This window comes from Anoplopoma fimbria, chromosome 8, assembly GCF_027596085.1.
Source record: "Anoplopoma fimbria isolate UVic2021 breed Golden Eagle Sablefish chromosome 8, Afim_UVic_2022, whole genome shotgun sequence".
Lineage (NCBI taxonomy): Eukaryota > Metazoa > Chordata > Actinopteri > Perciformes > Anoplopomatidae > Anoplopoma > Anoplopoma fimbria.
Genome location: NC_072456.1, coordinates 10,708,570 through 10,726,711, shown reverse-complemented (window position 1 = coordinate 10,726,711; position 18,142 = coordinate 10,708,570). Strand labels below are relative to the sequence as shown.

Here is an 18,142-nt window from a genome sequence, read left to right as displayed (position 1 = left end):
GCATATGGTAAGATTATTTTTTACTAAAACTGCTTTGATAGATATGACAGATGGCTAAGTGTCCATAATTTAGGTGAACCTTTGTCCAGACTTCTTGATTTCACTGCAGTTTGATTTGATAATTCACATAATTCCACTTGCAAAATGTATTTATTTGTCTTCAGTATAAATGTTATCAATTTAATGAAATCCTATTTAAATCGAAAGCGGTTATCTAAGTTAGTGGATCCTTTTCTTCCCCACGTATGCTAACTTGTGTGGAGGCCACCATTGTTATTTATTATATAAACAAATGTTCTTCCCTTAACGTTGGCCAAGTCAAAGGTAGGTTAGGAGGATCACTGCGGTATCAGATTCACAAACTCAGTTGCATAAATATTCATTAAATGATTTTAAATGTGTCATGAAATGATCGGTCAGTTTTGGAAACACAAAGGTTTGAATAGGCCACAAGTTAAACCACATAGGACGACATACACCAGAGGTAAAGTTGGCAATACAACCTCTTTAAGTGCTTAGATTTCCTAGCAAAAGGGACAAACTCCATCTGCTGAAGAAGATAATGCAATATAATCAAAAGCTCCAGAACAGCTACTGATATTGTTTCCAAGGTCAAGAATGAACTTTCAATCTTAAAATCCCAAATAAACTTTGCCTGTGAAGAGACAAATAGCAGAAAAACAATAAGGTCATTACACGCCCAAATCAATTATGACTTTATTAAAATCATATCAGTTAATCAATACTGATAGGCGTTATTGGTGAGCTTTCCACAGTATTTTTTTTTTTCCTCCTTGGATGGGTTAAACCACTCCTGCTCTATATAAAAAAAAATGCCTGCAGCTCATCGGCTGATATCACAATTACAATGTGACTTTTATTTATAAGAGCTGTCACACCCCGTGCCATGTGCTGCGGTTCCCCACGGAGACCCTCGGCGGTGCGGAGGTCGATCCACCGACTCTCTGTCCCCTCCCATCGACGTCCCCCGACGCCGAGCGCGGCCACACCTGCATTAAACGGGGAAAGTCCGTCCGGTGGAGAGGCAGAGGGACCGAAAGGCTTAAGAGAAGCGGAGGCAGGAAACGGAGCACCTTCATCTGCTCCTATCGCACTGGGCTACTCTGGACACTTTGATCCGAGAAGGGTGAAGCCACGCAGGCATGCTACGATTGGTGGTACTGAGACTTTGCAACCGTGGAGGACACAGGGTGGGAAATTAGGAGTTAAAACGGAATTGATCGACACGATTAGGAATAAAAGAGACCGAGTGTGAGCAGCTGAGCGCACAGGTAAGATACAGAAAGACAGGAACTGCCCCGTTACAACTTTTTTTCCTAATCAAACACCTTTTCATTTTACCCATTCGTTTTCTTTATTTTCATTTTAAACTTATTTGTGGGTAAAATTCTAAGTGCTAAATTAATGACATTTCCTCAATGTAAACAACAATAATAAACATTATTAAATGTAATGTTATAAGCCTCGTGAATTATAAGAATACATGGATCCTATTTGACAGTAAATAACCTAGTGAGTTTTTACTGAAAGTGGATCCAGTGATAAATGTATAGATATTAAATGTATATATATACGTGTATGCTATTGTGACATGCAGTAATATCTTAATAACTAAATGCCACTAAAACATACAGTTGTTTACCTACAGCCCAGTATGTGTTTGTGTCTTTACATCCTCTTTTTTGTCTTTTTAATAAAAGTCAAAGGCTTACAATGTTTGTTTATTTTATTTAGTTCTATATATTTAATCTACAATTGACAGATGTTTTAGTTGTATTTTTATTTTTTCATGTTGTATTATTAGTGTTCTAGTTATTTTTTGATTTTGATCAATGTCTTTCCACATTAAACTTCCCACATCTTCAAAGGCATCCGATGTTTTGAGACGAAAAGCAATCTCTTTAGCTTGTGAAAAACTTGCTGGAAGCCTACAATAGATTTGTATTAAATTGTCACAATATCCATATTTTACCTACCAATCACTGAAATGTTCTTTCCTGCAACTGAATAATAAAGGATAATGAATTATTGCATTAGCAGATAAGAGATTCAGAAGCATTAACCTCTAAACACATATATTCTTAATTAAGAGAGAGAGAGAGAGAGTTATATAAGCTATCTGGGTTATGGTGAAACTTTTCCCCCAGTAGCAGCAATATAACACTTGCGTGTTCTGGACTTCCCAGAACGAATGAGTTGACATATGGATGCACTTTCAAAACAAGGAAGTAAAACATGTTGACTGTGTATCACACCCTAACCTTTGCGCCGGCAGGATGGCCCACAGTTATCAAGAACACATAATAGTGTGTAGAACTGTAGATCATCAAATCACAGGGCAGCTGTCATGTACTCTGAGTTCAGTTTTGCTTAATTGTTGAAAATTCATAAACCACAAAGAGAGGACGTTGTGTCGATGCTCTATTCAAATTATTGCCATTAGACCGGATCAATACACCCTCCATACATGACCCATATGTGACGCTTTGCTTATATAGATATGTTGTAACTAATCTAAAGACCAAAGATGAATCATGACAGGGCATCTGAAGTGGCACTGTCAATCTCTACACCAAATATACTTCACAGATCGAACACTTAAAAACAAGTCAGGCCGAAAACAACATGTGATAGACCTCATTAGAAAAGAGCCTGGAGTCAACACAGAGCGCTGGATGAAAGAACAGGAAAACAAAGTGAATTGGTGAGTGTGTGTGACCGGGCAAATTGAAGGTGTTATATGAGAGCTCTGTCTAGGTGAATGTGTGTGTGTGTGTGTGTGTGTGTGTGTGTGTGTGTGTGTGTGTGTGCATGTGTGTGTGTGTGTGTGTGTGTGTGTGTGTGTGTGTGTGTGTGTGTGTGTGTGTGTGTGTGTGTGTGTGTGTGTGACATGGATGCCAGACAAAGAGTGGAGTAGAGAGTAGGACAGAATTTTAAATATCCCGAGAGGCGTTTTGTTTCACAGTCAGCAGATACAGAGTCAGGCATGTAGTGTGTTGTCAATAGCAGCTGTACTGACAGTCCACTTCTGTCCCTCGGCATACAATGTATCGACCTATAAGCATAATCAATTCAATTCAACCAATTCAATATAATCAGAGTTGGTAAAGAATTACATTGGTTGAGAAATGTTTGTGTGAAGGAGACGCTCTCGCAAAAATTCTTTCATGTCTTTCATGATAAGACACGCTTTGCGAGGCTGTCCTGCGCTAAATGCTAACTTTAGCACGCTAACATGCATTGACAATGCTATGCTGATGTTTAACATGTATAATGTTAAACATGTTTAGCTTGTAAGCCTCTCCTGACATTTGCTAGTAAGCACTAATTTAAAAGTTGAGCTGAGGCTGAAAGAAAGTCCTTAGTTTTGCAGACCTTGGTTGGACTATTTCTTAGCCGGGACTAGTTGCTAGGCAACCTTGAAGTTAAAGGTCTAGGCCAAGTAATGATGTGGCACATAACACCCTGTAAAACAGGGAATTCATTTTATACCTCAGTTTTTGTACTGATTAAACAAATTAGATATAGAGTGTTAATTAGTGAGCTTTAGATGTGCTGGTAGGGAGATTGTGTTACCTTTGGACTGAGCCAAGGTAGCTGTTTCCCTTTGTTTCCATCTTTGTGCTAAGCAAAGCTAATTAGCTGCTGGCTCTAGCATTGTACAGAGAAGAGAGTGTCTTCTCATTCAACTCTTTGCAAGAAAGCAAATCATTCCTAAAAGGTCACCAAATTATTACAAATGATCTTTTTAGGTAAAGTAAATAATGATATCAAATTTCATGGCAATCCATTCAATTAAAAATGCAGAAAATATATTTCACTTACCACCAAAAATGTCACGGTAGCGCTAGAGAAAAAGAAAGCAAGATCATCAAAGTCAGTAGGCTTCATTCTCCAGGGAACATGAATGTCTGTATATAATGTCATGGCAATCCATGTGGTTAAAAATACCAAACCACTAGTTTCCCAATCTAAGGTGCTGCTAAAGTAAAGAGAAGTCACTTCAGGCAGTCAACAAAGAAGATAGACAGCCAGACATCGAGCCAGCCATCTCATTCATTCCCATCATTATTGCTAGACAGCCAATATCAAATTAGAATATGCTGAATATCACCTCTGAACCCACAAGAGGAAGGCTAAAAAAAAAAGACTGAAGAAAAAAAAAGAAGGCAGCCTCTTTCCCATCGTCAGCAGGAGTGAAGCAGAAGGGGACTAGCATTTTAATTGGTGATTTGATTAGCGTTTTAATATTGCAGCTGTGCACGACAGAAGAGAACAACTGGCTGCTCAGAGGTTTCCCTTTCCTTTTTTCATAACCAACAGTCATTCCTCCGTTGCAGGGACCGACACAGCTTAGCCATAAAGCACACTATTCAGTTAATTTCCTCCAACTTCCCAAAGAAAAAAAAAAAATCAGCATTTCTTTGCTGTAGTTTGGTAATGGAGACTATTTGAAGGAAGCAGAAATTCGAGCCATTTTGAGTCGGGCCCAGCACATAAGAGACCCATTTGGCTCCTGCCATAGTAAAGAGGCTGAATGGGACCCAGAGCCTGCATGCTAAACTGAACTAGACAGGGCTGAGCTACAATTTTGTCAACAGCAGTGTGCACCACCACTGAGAGGAGGAAGCTCCATTTAAAAAAAGTAGTGCATAACCTATTGAAAATGCTTTCTGCACACTTTCATGAATAATGTTTTTGATTATCTGGGTCTATATTGTTAATGTGTGCAATGTTGGGAGCAGGCAGTAACCTCTGGGTCTGAAAAGTGAAGCCTATGCAGAAACGCTTTCTTTCTAATAGCCAGCAGGGGGCGACTCCTCTGGTTAAAAAAAGAAGTGTGATTGTATAGTACTCTATGAGAAAGTGGCCCTACTTCCCACTTGATTTATTACCTCAGTAAACATAGTAAACAATAGTTTATGATCTCAATTGCTAGTTTCAAGTCTTCTTCAACACAGCAAGATGTTCATTTTGTAAAGTATGGTCCCATTTAGAATAAAATAGACAATAAAGCAGGGGAAGGCGTGGCCACCTTGTGCTTGACAGGTCGCTATCACGTCGTTTTTCCCGTTGGGGAGTTTTCCTTCTTATAAACAGTCTGTTGTTGGTGTTTAACAGTGCTGAATAACTTTGTAGGTAGATGAATATTTGGATTTGTACTGCTGTGAATGATGGGGAGTAGACACAAGAAAGGATGAGGGGGTAATGACACCACAATCTCTCAGGGAAAACAATATAAACACCACAGCATGAAAACAGGTGCAGCACACTGTGTATATGTATGTGCCTGGATGCCACAGGGGCTTTGAGGCAGGCAGCATTACCTGGAGCCAGAGGGGGATCTGTGGCAAAGGAAAGTAATCCCCCTGACCCTATGCACATATCTCTCTCTCCGACACCAAAACACCAGAGCAGACAGCAGAGAGATAAGAAGTCAGCAGATAAAGGAGAATTGCTGGTGAGACAGAGGAGGAGAGGAGAGAGGTAGAACAAAGTAAAGAAGGTGTAGAAGGCGGGGGAGATAAGGAAGGGTTTGGGGGCAAAACAGATAGAGATGAGAGCGGGCCTGTTTGTGTGTGGATAAGGTGTCCAAGGGGAGCAAGTCTTGGCTGGTCATGCCATTTGGGGTGATGCTGTGCCATAAGCTGAGAAATGAGCTTGCTCAGAAAGGGTGGAATTAAACCATTTTAGAGGAGCCAGACAGTCAGAGGGAGAATTTAAACAGGAGGGATCTGTTTGAAGTCTTCAAAAATGTCAAATACGGTTAAGATTAACAATGTACAGCAAAGCTAGTGTGCAGCATGCTAACAAACTAACAATGACAATGCTGCTGCAGGTATAATGCCTACCCTGTTAACCATTTTAGTTTAATGTTAGCATGCTAATAACCACTAATTAGCACCAAACACAAAGTACAGCTGAGGCTGAAGGGGAAATTAGTTTAAATTTGGTCATAAAGTATTAAAAAAGAATTGTAACTTCATAATTGCACAATAGTTGTCCAGACATTTCACTCAAAACAACAAACAAACAACTCATAGCAGCAATAAAAGAAAAGTCAGGGAACTGTCAAAGTCATTATGTTACAGAATATCACTAAATTGTGTGCCAATCCATCAAGTAGATTTTGAAATTTAGATTTTTTTTTACTGTCAGGGATCATCAGACTCTTTAGGAATCATCATTTTGGGGGCATGAATTTCTGTACAAAATTGCATGGCAATTCATGAAATGTGCAATCGTTGTCTAAAGCCATATTGTCAAGTTCCTAGGTGTTTTTCAACTCTTGCCCAACTTGAAATGGCCTGGTACATGAACCCCAAAGGACGCACGGGACAACTCTTTCCAACACAGCTCAATTTTTATTTTATTTTTCCTTATTTGTTTCTTGTTGATGAGTGGTTGGTCTATCAGGTTGAAAACCTTCAAAACACAAAAAGCATAAGTTATCCAAACATGCAAATAAATTTTAAACAATTCTCAGTACCAAGTACCAAGGCTTACAACAGGTGGAATTTCTGAAACAATCCCAACTAATGACTAATATATAATATAATATAGACTGTTGAAATGCAAACAGTATGCAGCATTGGTGTTTTTAAGGAAAGCTCAAACATTAACCTAAGTTGAACAATCAACAAAATACACTCAACCAAAAAGCCAAACTCATATGCATGCAGCAAACTGATATGCATGCTGTCTGTATAAATGATTACTAAATAATCATCACAATAAAAAGTCTTGTTACCGTACCAGTGGCTCCTTTGGTTGTACCACGAGTTGAATCCTTTGTTTGTTGCTCTCTCTGCTGATATGTTTGCTGAGAGACCTTCCATTCACAGGTGTTCCAACTTAAAAGGGTAATGAGCAGCCTGCACTGGCCTGCCGGTGGTGCATTGTGGGACTTGTAGTTTTTAAGGCAAAGTCATGTGAGCTGATATGAGCTGAAATTAATCTTTACCTCAACACATATTGCTGTGTTTGGGTGGCTTTCATTTTGATTGGACCATTAATTCAGACAATACAATAAAAAAACTAAAAGAGATGAAAGTTGATCTTTGAGATTTTAACAAAGCGATATCATTTGTAAGTCTTTGGCAGAACAGGGGAGGAATATATAGGTAAGCCCTGCAAAGCTGAGCCATAGGTGAGTTTACAGTTCAGAATGGGCAGCTGATGTAAAGGCCTTTCTTTCTCTCTTTCTGTCTTAGGTTTTCCCTTGTGTTTCCTGACAGAGCGAGGACAGTGACACAGACTCGTCCATTGTCTCCTCACTGTTTCCGGCCAGAGAGAGCCTCCGTGGGTGACTCTGCTGTCCATTGTGACTGTAAAGAAGAGAAGTCTGGAAAAAGACCCTATTCAGCAACATTTCTCTATGCCAGCCGCATTTGCAAACCCAAGAACTGCAGTGAAGTATCAGCACTATCCCTAGCCCTGAGCCTATTCCTCCTTCCTCAGCCCCGTCACCTCTAAACCCCTTATCCCTAACCCACTCCCTCAGCCCCTTCCCTCTCTCAAGCCCCAGCTTCAGCCTCAGCCTTTGCCCCATCGGAGTCCCAGATGACAGCTCAGAAACATCCGTTACCCTCCCACTCCACACGAGCTTTCTTTCCTCTTCCTCAAGCCCCTGTGGCGCTTGGCACCAATGCCCATCACATAGACAGATGGAGCCAACCCTGACCCCTCTCCTGGCCCGTGGGGACGCCAAGAGAATCAGCGCCTGACTAGAGGACAGGGGATGTGGTGTGTGAGTGTGCGTGGGGAGGGAGACAGGAAGGAGAGAGGAAGAGCGTATTGCTTTGTCACCACGACATTGCCACATCTCCTGTGAACTCCCCTTCAGCCCACAGCAGGAATTTCAAAAACCTGCAAATTGGGCCTGACATATTGTTGCTTTGATTATTTGGCAGAGACAACTGGCTCTGCATGTAGAGAGAAGATGCGAACACTGGCATAATTCTAAATATAGCAAACATTATTTAAAAGAAACGTGAAACAACTGATCTTAAAACGCCGAAGGAAAACCCACTCCTCAGTCTAAAGTGTTGCCTAAGGTTCACTCTATTCTTTGACTTTCTATCATTTTTATTGTCAAATTAACACGTGGGAGATTTTTTTTTTTAATTTTCATCAGGCTTCCCCCATTTGAAAAAAGCAGGAGAAGAAATTCCCTTAGGGCGAAGAGGAGATACATGTGCGACTCCAGTCAGAGTGTCCTTGGGTGTGCATGCCTACCTTTATCTAAGCTGTAACGTGCATTACACCTCTGCTAACGAGTCCCAACATTGACTTTGTGTCAAGGCATTTTCAGTTTCATTCTCCTGACTAGAAGGAGGATTTTGACCCCTCAACTTTTGCTGGATGTTGTTGCCGTCTTCCAACCTACCCTGCCCACCGGCATTCGGATTAGCATATAATGCCGTACAAGCAATTTTAAAAGAACCACGCATCAACAATAAAATGAGACACTAATGGCCAGTGAAATGATTTCAGCAGGCTGACATAACAGAGGGGGGAATACCGGAGTCCCAATGCTTCCCAGGTAATTGGAGTGCAGTACAGTGTTTTTTACTCCAAAGCACAGCTCCTCCGGTGACCTTGCCGGCTGAAAACCTAGAGGAGGCAGAGAATTGTTGAGAATTATTCTGTATTTTTCATCATTACTCTCAGTGCATTAGCATAACAGAGAATGTTTGGACAGTTTGCATGTCTTCAGTCATTTTAGTTTCGACTGCAAGGCTGAGCGTCCATCACAGACTTATTATTCCTGTCAATTAAAAGAAACACATTGAGGCTTTTCTTCAGAAAGAGCATCTGTTTCGAATAATTTGTGATAATGATCACTGGTGCAGATCTCTACAGCCTGTGTGAGATACTTCCGACAGTAAAATGTGCTGATATAGCCATTGGTTTTTCATGAGCAAGTAACTGTCAAATTCATTGGAATTTTCCTTTGATTTTGCAGGAGTTTGGGTTGTTCATCCAAATTACCATATTATACTCACAAAAGACAGGATAAAGGGGATCAATAATGCTGTTTTTTGCCTTATTCATTTTCAAAATCGGAAAAAGTAGCACATCTGTTGATCCTTATTTATGGATATGCAAAGAGCATTGTGGGAGTTGTGTGAAAATTCACAGCTAAGGTGTAAAGATTCATCATTAAATGTAATATACTGGAGCTTTTTGATGCACAGGTGTAGAGGATAGAAATGTTTCCTCTAGACTAAAGACGCCTTTAGAATGTGCAGCAACAGAAATTGTATAGGTTTAGTGGGAGATGCATCTAATAAGACACATGGTGCAATATCAATTTGAGACATGTCAGATTTTGCTATGCTTGGTGGTAAATAGTAATGCTATGATGTAGGCTAAATTGAGAAAAATATATGAGAGAGCAGAGGCACGTCATTCTTTGCTTCATCCATCTGTGCTCCACAAGGTTTCCCTCTTTGCCAGAGTGCCACCAACTTCTTTTCTGTTTAGGTCATCTTTTTTGTAAGCTCCTAAATTTCTCCACGGCTTCAAATTCATCCGCCTCACAAATCGATCTGGAGCCGCCATTTTGGATTAACAACCAGTTTCTGTCATGATTGTCAACCCAAAATCACAGTGTAAATGGGCCTTTATCGACTTTGATTCCAGATGACCAGAACGCTGTGGTATCTTGGAAAAACTAAGTCATGAAAGGTTGTGTAAATTGTTTGTGCCTCCTTAAGTGTTTTTTTGTACTGTGGATAGTAAAGCAGTTAGTCAGTGCTTTTGTAAAGATATTTATGAGGTATTTATGACACGGAGTTTAGAGGTCATATGAGTGATAAAAGAGGAAAGGCAGACACAGTCCAGCAGTTTTAGGTGTGTACGTGTCTACGGGGACCAGAGTGAGAAGCATAAGTAAGAGTAAGAGTTCGATTTCATCTTAGGATCTTTGTTGCATGCCATTGCCTCTTATCACCTGGTTGTGTCCCTGCTTCCCTTTACTTTGAGCTATCTAATGTAATGGAAAATAATCTTTCATAAACTGTACGAAGGGAGGTGGTATTTTCAAACCTTTAATAAGACAAAGAGGTGGATAGTGGTGGAGTAGCACATATATTGTTTTTGTCACCTTAACACCTCAGACACACACACCTCAATTACTGTGCTATTTCTGTGGTGCTACCTGTCAGTGATACTGAGCTCAAACCAGCTGGGATTAATTAGTGACTCAACAAACACACACACACACACAAAAATACACTTTCAACACTGTCTTTCTGTGTGAAATATGGACTACCACATCATAAGAGAATAAATACACATGCCAAAACACACATGCACTTCACCTTTTACTATTCATTTATAACTACCCACAATAACACACACACACACACACACACACACACACACACACACACACACACACACACACACACACACACACACACACACACACACACACACGCACACACAAACACACACAATCATCCATCAGATACAGGATGGTAAAAAGCTTCCAGAACAGCATGTTGCCAATAAACACCCCTCCTTCTCTGCTGTAATTATCTCGCTCTTCATTTCATACTTCGTATATATGCACCTCATATCTCCCTGTGTCCCGGTGTTACCGCTCTGCCTCAGCACAAGGCAATACCTCTCCAAGCTAATAAGAAATGTAGTCTTGCATTTAGTTTATTGTCTTTTCTAAACAGGCTGGATGAATCTGATGGACATGTGTTTCTGTCACTGCGTTTTAACTGCTTTCTAGAGGTGCCAAAGGTTAAAAAGAAAAGAAAAGCAAAACGAGATATTCTAGTCGAAATGGGAAATCATGTTCTGCTGGAACAGATTGACATATTCATTTTATATTTTAGATCAGTGTTTATGTTAGCAAAATCCACGGCCGATGTTGACAAGCTGTAACTCCTGTCAGCCTGTGTTGGGGCGAGCGGGCCTGGGCCACGCACTGCTGACTTTGATAGAAAAAAAGCAGCTGACAGGTTTGAAAAGACAAGCTGTCGAAAGCCATAACCTTGAGGATGTTTGTGTGTGTGTGTGTGTGTGTGTGTGTGTGTGAGAGTGTGTGTGTGCTGTATTTGTTTACATGTTTGTGTTATGGGGGTGTGATGAGGTTACAAACTACAGTAGAGTAAATATGCTGAGGTAAGGTTAACCCTGAAGGAAAAGAGGAGGGGGAATGAAAAAGAACATATTAGAAAATGTTGAGGTTTGCAGGTATAATGAGCATTCAACAGATACGTGGTAAAACATATACAAACAAACATTACAGTTCGGTACAGAATATGATGAACTCGGCTTAAGATACTGGAGAGTTCAGATTGGAGGATTCATTGGGTGAGCTTGTGTGTTTGGGAGGATGAGAGAACCAAAATTTACATTTTTGCATTAGCTGTTTGATTTTTTGTTAATGTGTGTGGATGGGCATTGTTTATTCCATCAGCAGCTGGTGCATGTTTCATCCTGCCACATCTGTAGTGGCAACTCATTAGCATAGTGATAATGAGAGTTAGAAAAGGTTGCCAGTGTCAGCACACCAAGTTTTTTTACACTGCCAAAACAGCAACTTCGGATCTTCAGGGTACTATGTACGTGCGTTTGTTTGTTTGTGCGTGTGTATGTGTGTGCGTCTTTGGTGTGATGGATCTGTATCCATTTTACATACTGCAAAGATACACAAACAGTTTTTTAAAGCGTACATTGACACCAAGCTGAAGGGTACTGTTTCAGTGACATCTTTTGCATTCTCACCACGCCCAGCATCACTGTTGGCTGTGGTCAGATGGATGCCCTTTTGCACCCACCTGTAACCACACTGAGTCATGCAAAGGTGTTCTGAACAAACCCCGTAGTTGCATTTCACCACAGGAATTCTAGCTGGTGAAGTTACAATTTAACTTGGCTTGTTCTTATCACGGTTTAAAAAACAAACAGATGTTAAACCTGCATTTCCTTGTTCAAAGAGCACATGAATTGTCAGAACAAAGAGGGGTTTAAAGTCCACCTTTTAGTGCTCAAGTAAAACCAGTCTCTGTGTACATTGACGACGCTGAGCTCAGCTACTGAAACTGGTTAGTTAGGCAACCCCTAAACTGTGCGTTGTGCTGGGTTTGTAAACCAGCTGTCTGTTTCTGTGCTGTCATTTATTGTATAATATATGTACTGGTCAGTCATACAGTTAGCTCATCACAGTAAACTCAAGATCAACATGTTTTTTTGCCAAGTGCACTATTTTTTATGTTTTATGTCAATTCATAATTGTTTACATGTATTACAACCTGCTGTTACATTTCATAGTAACATTTCAATAAATACATATTATACATAGCGCTGAGCTAATCAACCTACCTTTGGCATATGTCTTTTTACTTAGCAAAGTTACACAACTACCAGTGTCGGAGAGGGCACTGATGAGCAAATAAAACTGCTGTAAACTGTATATATGGCAAGTGGAATCACACACTGCACAAATCCTGATACATATAAATCTGTCTTCTTCAGGTGACTGCTGCCGCCTTGCAAAACCATACTGGAAATTCTGCAGATGTTTGGATTCTTTGCTTTGGATGTTGAAGCTGTAAGGAGGATTTGGATCCACTTCTTTATCCAGTTAGTGTGAGCTGTAAGGATTTTCATTCACACAGGAACAAGAGACCTAAACTGATGTCGTGGAACCTTTGAATGCAAACCAGGGTGGATAAAAAACTACAAGACACTGAGCTCAGTCGAGTGTTTAATCTGCACATTTGTCGCCAACGCAAGTCACCTTTATCAGGATAATACACGAGCAACCTTGTATAACTTGTGTTGCTTTCTGCTGGTCCTGACACATTCGTGGTGGCTGTTAATTGAAAGGATTGTTAGGTGAATTCTGTCTTCTCTGAAGTGGTTGTGGCGACCTCATCCAGCAGGCTGGGAGTGCCATCAGGATGCCTGAACTGGAAAACTTTGCCGACCTGAGGGGTCCTAGAGGCCCTGAGCTTAGCCCAAATGGTCCAGCAGACCCACTACGGATTCAGCACAGCATCCTGGATGAACAGGTGGAACTGTGGTGGTTCAGAGATCCTGGGAAGTCTTTGCTCTGCTACTGTGTGGCTGTACTTCTAATTCTGGGCTGCGGGCTCGGCGGGGTCGGCCTTCTCTCGACCACCACCAGTGTCTCAAGCGAATGGCGGCTGGGCGTAGGCACGACCCTCTGCCTGCTAGCCCTAGGGGTCCTGCTCAAACAACTGCTCAGCTCGGCCGTGCAGGACATGAATTGCGTTCGGAGCCGACAGCGGATCAATATGCTAAAAAGTGGCGGTTTATCTGACCTGCTTGTGGTTTTGGTTACAGGGCTGTCACTGTTGATTTGTGGAGGGGTTCTACTACGCCTGGCCCTGGCCAACCACATGCCAAAGCCTGGCCAAGCCCTTAATGACATGTACGTCTCTGGAGTGGTTTTGCTAGCTGGAGGGGGGGCTGCAGTTGTGGGAGTTGGAATATACTCTGTTGTGGTCATCCTGCTTGAGAGGACAAGGCACGGACGGAGGTTGGTGGACCGGGTTTTGAATATTTTCACTGTTTCTGGACACATGGATCGTCAGGCTCGCAGAGAGACTACCTCCAGCCTGGCTAATCTCATATGAGACACCACGCTAAGACTGTGTATATTGGCAGCATGCTCTTCATGTCAGAACATTTAGCCTCAACTAAATCATAGCAGGCTTTTTTGCCAAATTATTACAAGGAAAATGATTAAAACAAGATTCATCCCTTACATGCTTCAGCTTTGTCACAAGCTGATTAGACTGTGTGTGAGGCAAAATGAGCTGATCATTAAATATCTTCTTGCATTAAGTGATCTATCACAAAGCCAGGATAATAGTATTGAAGAGTAAAACATTGAAGAAGAATAAATACATGGCTATGCTCACAATACAAATGAAAATATCCCTATTTATATTTATTTCTCAACATGTGACAAATTCAGATGCTGTGGCATGAATGTCACTTGATTCAAGTTCTGTAAATCTTATTTATTATTTGGCTTCTTATCTTCAAACTTCATATTCAAACTGTACAAATGCCAAAAAGTTGTTGCCTGTGGCGGTTTGGCAGAGGGAGTGTTAGTATGCAGGACACAAAAAAATAAGTTTTGAAGAAGTTGACTCAAGTGGTATTTCTGGGGATTCAGAAATGAAAAGCACATATCAGCTGAAACATCTTAAACTTAAGGGAGAGGTATTGGCTTATAAACAGAAGTGAACTGTTTTATTGTTATCAGATTGGTGCAGCCGTGTGATGTGAGCATAGCCTACAATAAAATGGTAATTTGGTTTATATAAAGCTCTTCTACACAGATGGTGATCATTCAAAAAGTTGTGAGACTTCACGCATGAAGACACAGATACCTTGTCAAGTTGACACAAGAGAACGATTAGAGGGATCATCTTTAAATTGTACTGTCACACATCCATGATATGTTATAATACGTATCCTGTAAAAGTGCCCTTGGGCTACACACCTGACCACTACCATCTCAGTCATTGTAAAAAAAAGATGGATAAAGGCTAAAATGTAAATTGGAGAATGAGTGAATGGGTGATAGATGGGACATGAATGAATATATGAAAAAACAATATTTTATAAAATGTCTTTATGGTTCATGCACCACCCTGACTCTGTTCATGTTCACATGAAGATAGGAAAATAATCTGCTGACAAGTTCGAGGGATTTGAGGATGGTCAATAGCTCAGTGAAGCTAAACTCCAGCTAATTGGAATGACTTCTCCCAGTGATCTCATATCTTTCCTCCCCAAAATAATAATTAACCATTACACATGCACTAGCCTACAGGGCTATGTTGTTTGTGAGAGACATTGTTGAATCTTCACTGTAACTTTTTGCTGCCTGAACACAATATATGAGACAATATGATTGTTGAAGAATTATATCACAGCACTTAAGAATGTATGGATAATGTGTGTTTTTGTGCAGCAACACAGTATTAATCTTGTTTTGCTCAAACCTGCTTTCATCTATTTTTGATATTAATACTGACTCCAATTACTTTGTGTACTGTGAAATGGCCATTAATTGTTCTGAAGTCATGGAGAAACACAAAACACGTCTCAGCTCCAGTGAGTTCTTTTAACCTCTTAGCTCTTGGTTTTTATTTATGAGTCTCATTGCTCTCAACAATCCATGTGGGCAAACATTTCCAGCAAAAAAAGCTTTGTTAAAACCCACTGTACACCACCTACCCACAACCAAAGGGCAAACAACAAAGTAGCTGATGACCTAGCATCATGATAGCTAAAGACCCAAATATTTTACTTTGGTTGTTTCCAAATCAGAGCGAAAAAGCTCCATGTTAAGCTACTGGACTTACATTTATAAACCAAACTCTACATGCCAATGAGCCTGCTGAATATTTAAATAGGAAAGGAGGATCATAAAGACCGTTCTGACTTGTCAAAGTCAATTATTGCTAATTCAAAAAGAGGTGTTTCTAACGATTTGCATATTCACATGGCTCCATTGGGCACACATAAGCAGGGGTTACCAAAGAAAGGAATTAGGTGTATTTCTTCAAGTGTATAATTATTTCTTTAAAGAGTTGGCATTTTCGAAAGGCAAATATTTGGTCAAAACCTGACCTTGTCCAATGGTATATAGTACAAGCTAGCAAGTGAGCTAATGAGTGCAAGCTACAGGCTACAGGTTTTCAAGCTTTCAATGTGAGGCTTTTTGTGATGTTTGAGATAGTCCTTGTGCATTCTGGGTCAGGTTTAAAGGGGACATAAAATAAACAAGATGACAGGAAACTGAACTAATTAAACTATGTAGGTGCTGTGTTTGCTATCACATTTGCTTACAGGTTAAAAGGGTGATATGGTTTGTCAGCTTGATCTTCTGCCCCCTGATGCCATAGAAGCCATTAGTGTAGCTTTAAGCAAGCTAGCAGGAATGCAAAATGAAGGATAGTTGCAATATTCCCATGACAATGTTTTGTTATTTGGAAAATGTGACATAAAACACTGGAGTCCTTTAACAAGATAGTTTTAAAACATCTGAAACTGGGCAAAATAAAAAAATGTTTACAGAAAGAGTAAGAGGATGAGTCAGCAGCACAATTCCTCTGAAGTTAAATTGGTGTGTTTTTAGTGAGAGTAAAATCAATTTATTTAAACCCCTGAGGCACAAATGTTTGTAGACCTAGCAGTTCTGATTTATCAGAAGTATTATTGGCTAAGATATAAGGCCATTATCATTTCTGAAAATGTATAAAAACGGAGAAGTAACTGTGCAGGAAAAATCGGTGAAATTAAATCCATTACATCCACATGTCCAGTCATAGAATTTCAAAGCACTTGCAAAGTTTGAACTGGGTTGTCAATATGCATCCTCATCTTTCACTGAATTATGTGAATTTACAGTATGCTGACAATGCTGCATTGTTATTATTGAGTCTCATTTGTTTCCAGAAGTGTTGAAACAGTCACTTTCAAAGCAAAGAGATGGCACTATTAAGAAAACCTGTGCACAGTGGTAGCAATTGAAGGTCATTGTGTCTGTAAAATGTTTCCAAAGCCTTTGAGAGTTATTCCTCACATCGCTTTACAGAAGAGCCTCAGATGAGGTCCTGCATTGTGTCTCACAGTGAGTGTGTCTGTGTTTATGTGTGTGTGTGTGTGTGTGTGTGTGTGTGTGTGTGTGTGTGTGTGTGTGTATGTGTATGTGTGTCAGTCACGCCTCTTTATCTGTTTCCACATTCGCACAGCTTATTGCCTTGAGACAAAAGGGGTCACACAGTTAAACATTGTTGGAGAGATGACGGACAGCAAACTGAAGGCACAATGCACAAGGCAGCGGCCTGTAGGGGCTGGTATAGACTTGCACCGTGCTCTCTTTCTCTTGCTCTCTCTGTCTCTCTTTCTCTAACACTCACACAGACAAAAGCAAGGTTCATGCTGCTTTTTCTACAACATTCGCAAAAATCCTGTAATCCTTACTTACACAAATCTGTCTTTTGACCCACAGTATAAAGTAGCAATGGCAGGTTGTGTATCCATGCATGACAGCAATAGGAGGTGAGCAGAGCGAAGAGGGAGGCAGCTCTACTGAGGAGAGGACTGAGGGGAGGAGAGGATTCAGAGCTTTTCTGCCCGGCAGTGAAAACACAAACGATTTAAACCAGACAAAATGTGTCCCGCTAAAACTTTCTGCAAGTACAAAGTAATGATTCCAAAGGTGTATAATTGTATTTGCATCACAGTATACTAATGACATATTTTGGCATTTATAATGCTTTCTCGTGTTAAAGCTCAGTTTAAGTTTGACTGTCATTAATCTGCTAAAGGTATAGTCTTGGTAAATTCATAAACTTTCACGTTGACCGCTGGTGTCGACGTCAATGACTATGTTTACATGCACACCATATTCTGTTCTTTGTCCATATTCTGAAAAAGGCTATATTCCTCCTAAACTCTTTACGTGGCTTGTGAAAATTAATATTCCACGAATGTTCCTGTTTACATGCAGCCGTGCATACTCAGATTAAATAACAGGACGTGGACTTGTTTGACCATGCTAACACAGCCTCCCTCTGTTATTCCTTCAACCACCTTCTTGAAACTCATACTCAATTTTGTTCTTTTTTCTGTCAGAGAATTTTACTTTTTGACTGCTACCTGGAGAATTTCAACAAACATAACAAAAACGTTTTTTGAAGAACATTACCAACCCTATCTTGAGGTATCATCAATGTATGTTTTTTAAGTTATCTGATCTGTTATCTCGTTATGGCGTATTGGATTTTGTTATCTTGGAAACAATCAAGCTTCCTGTTTCAGTCCGGTCTAGTCTTCATGCAAAGTTTGGCAAACTGCTGCAGTTTCTAGCTTCATGCTTAGCTTACAAACATGAGAGCAGTATTATCTTTCATTTAACTTTTCCCCTGAATTTCAGAGTATACCTGCATTGCACTTCAATGCATCAAAACTGCTTTACAGCTCCTCAGAAATAAATAAATAATGTATTATGTTAAATCTGACAATAATTGTTTTTAAATCAAACTTCCTGTATAGGAAATTGGGTTAAATATTTATAGATAGCTCAAAGCAGATCTGTCTTAAG

The 18,142-nt window shown here is 40.2% G+C and overlaps 1 protein-coding gene across 1 annotated transcript; it reads left to right on the top strand.

Annotated features, from left to right (window-relative positions):
- The first annotated feature begins 12,871 nt into the window (after window positions 1-12,871).
- On the top strand, window positions 12,872-15,064 carry LOC129095007 (transmembrane protein 125). Its single transcript, XM_054603347.1, has one exon. It carries the CDS (start codon window positions 12,951-12,953, stop codon window positions 13,647-13,649), a length of 699 nt encoding a protein of 232 aa, XP_054459322.1. The 5' UTR covers window positions 12,872-12,950; the 3' UTR covers window positions 13,650-15,064.
- The last annotated feature ends 3,078 nt before the right edge of the window (window positions 15,065-18,142 follow it).

Excerpts from the sequence above, each read along its gene's own strand:
- LOC129095007 (XM_054603347.1), top strand. The coding sequence starts at position 12,951 with ATGCCTGAACTGGAAAACTTTGCCGACCTGAGGGGTCCTAGAGGCCCT.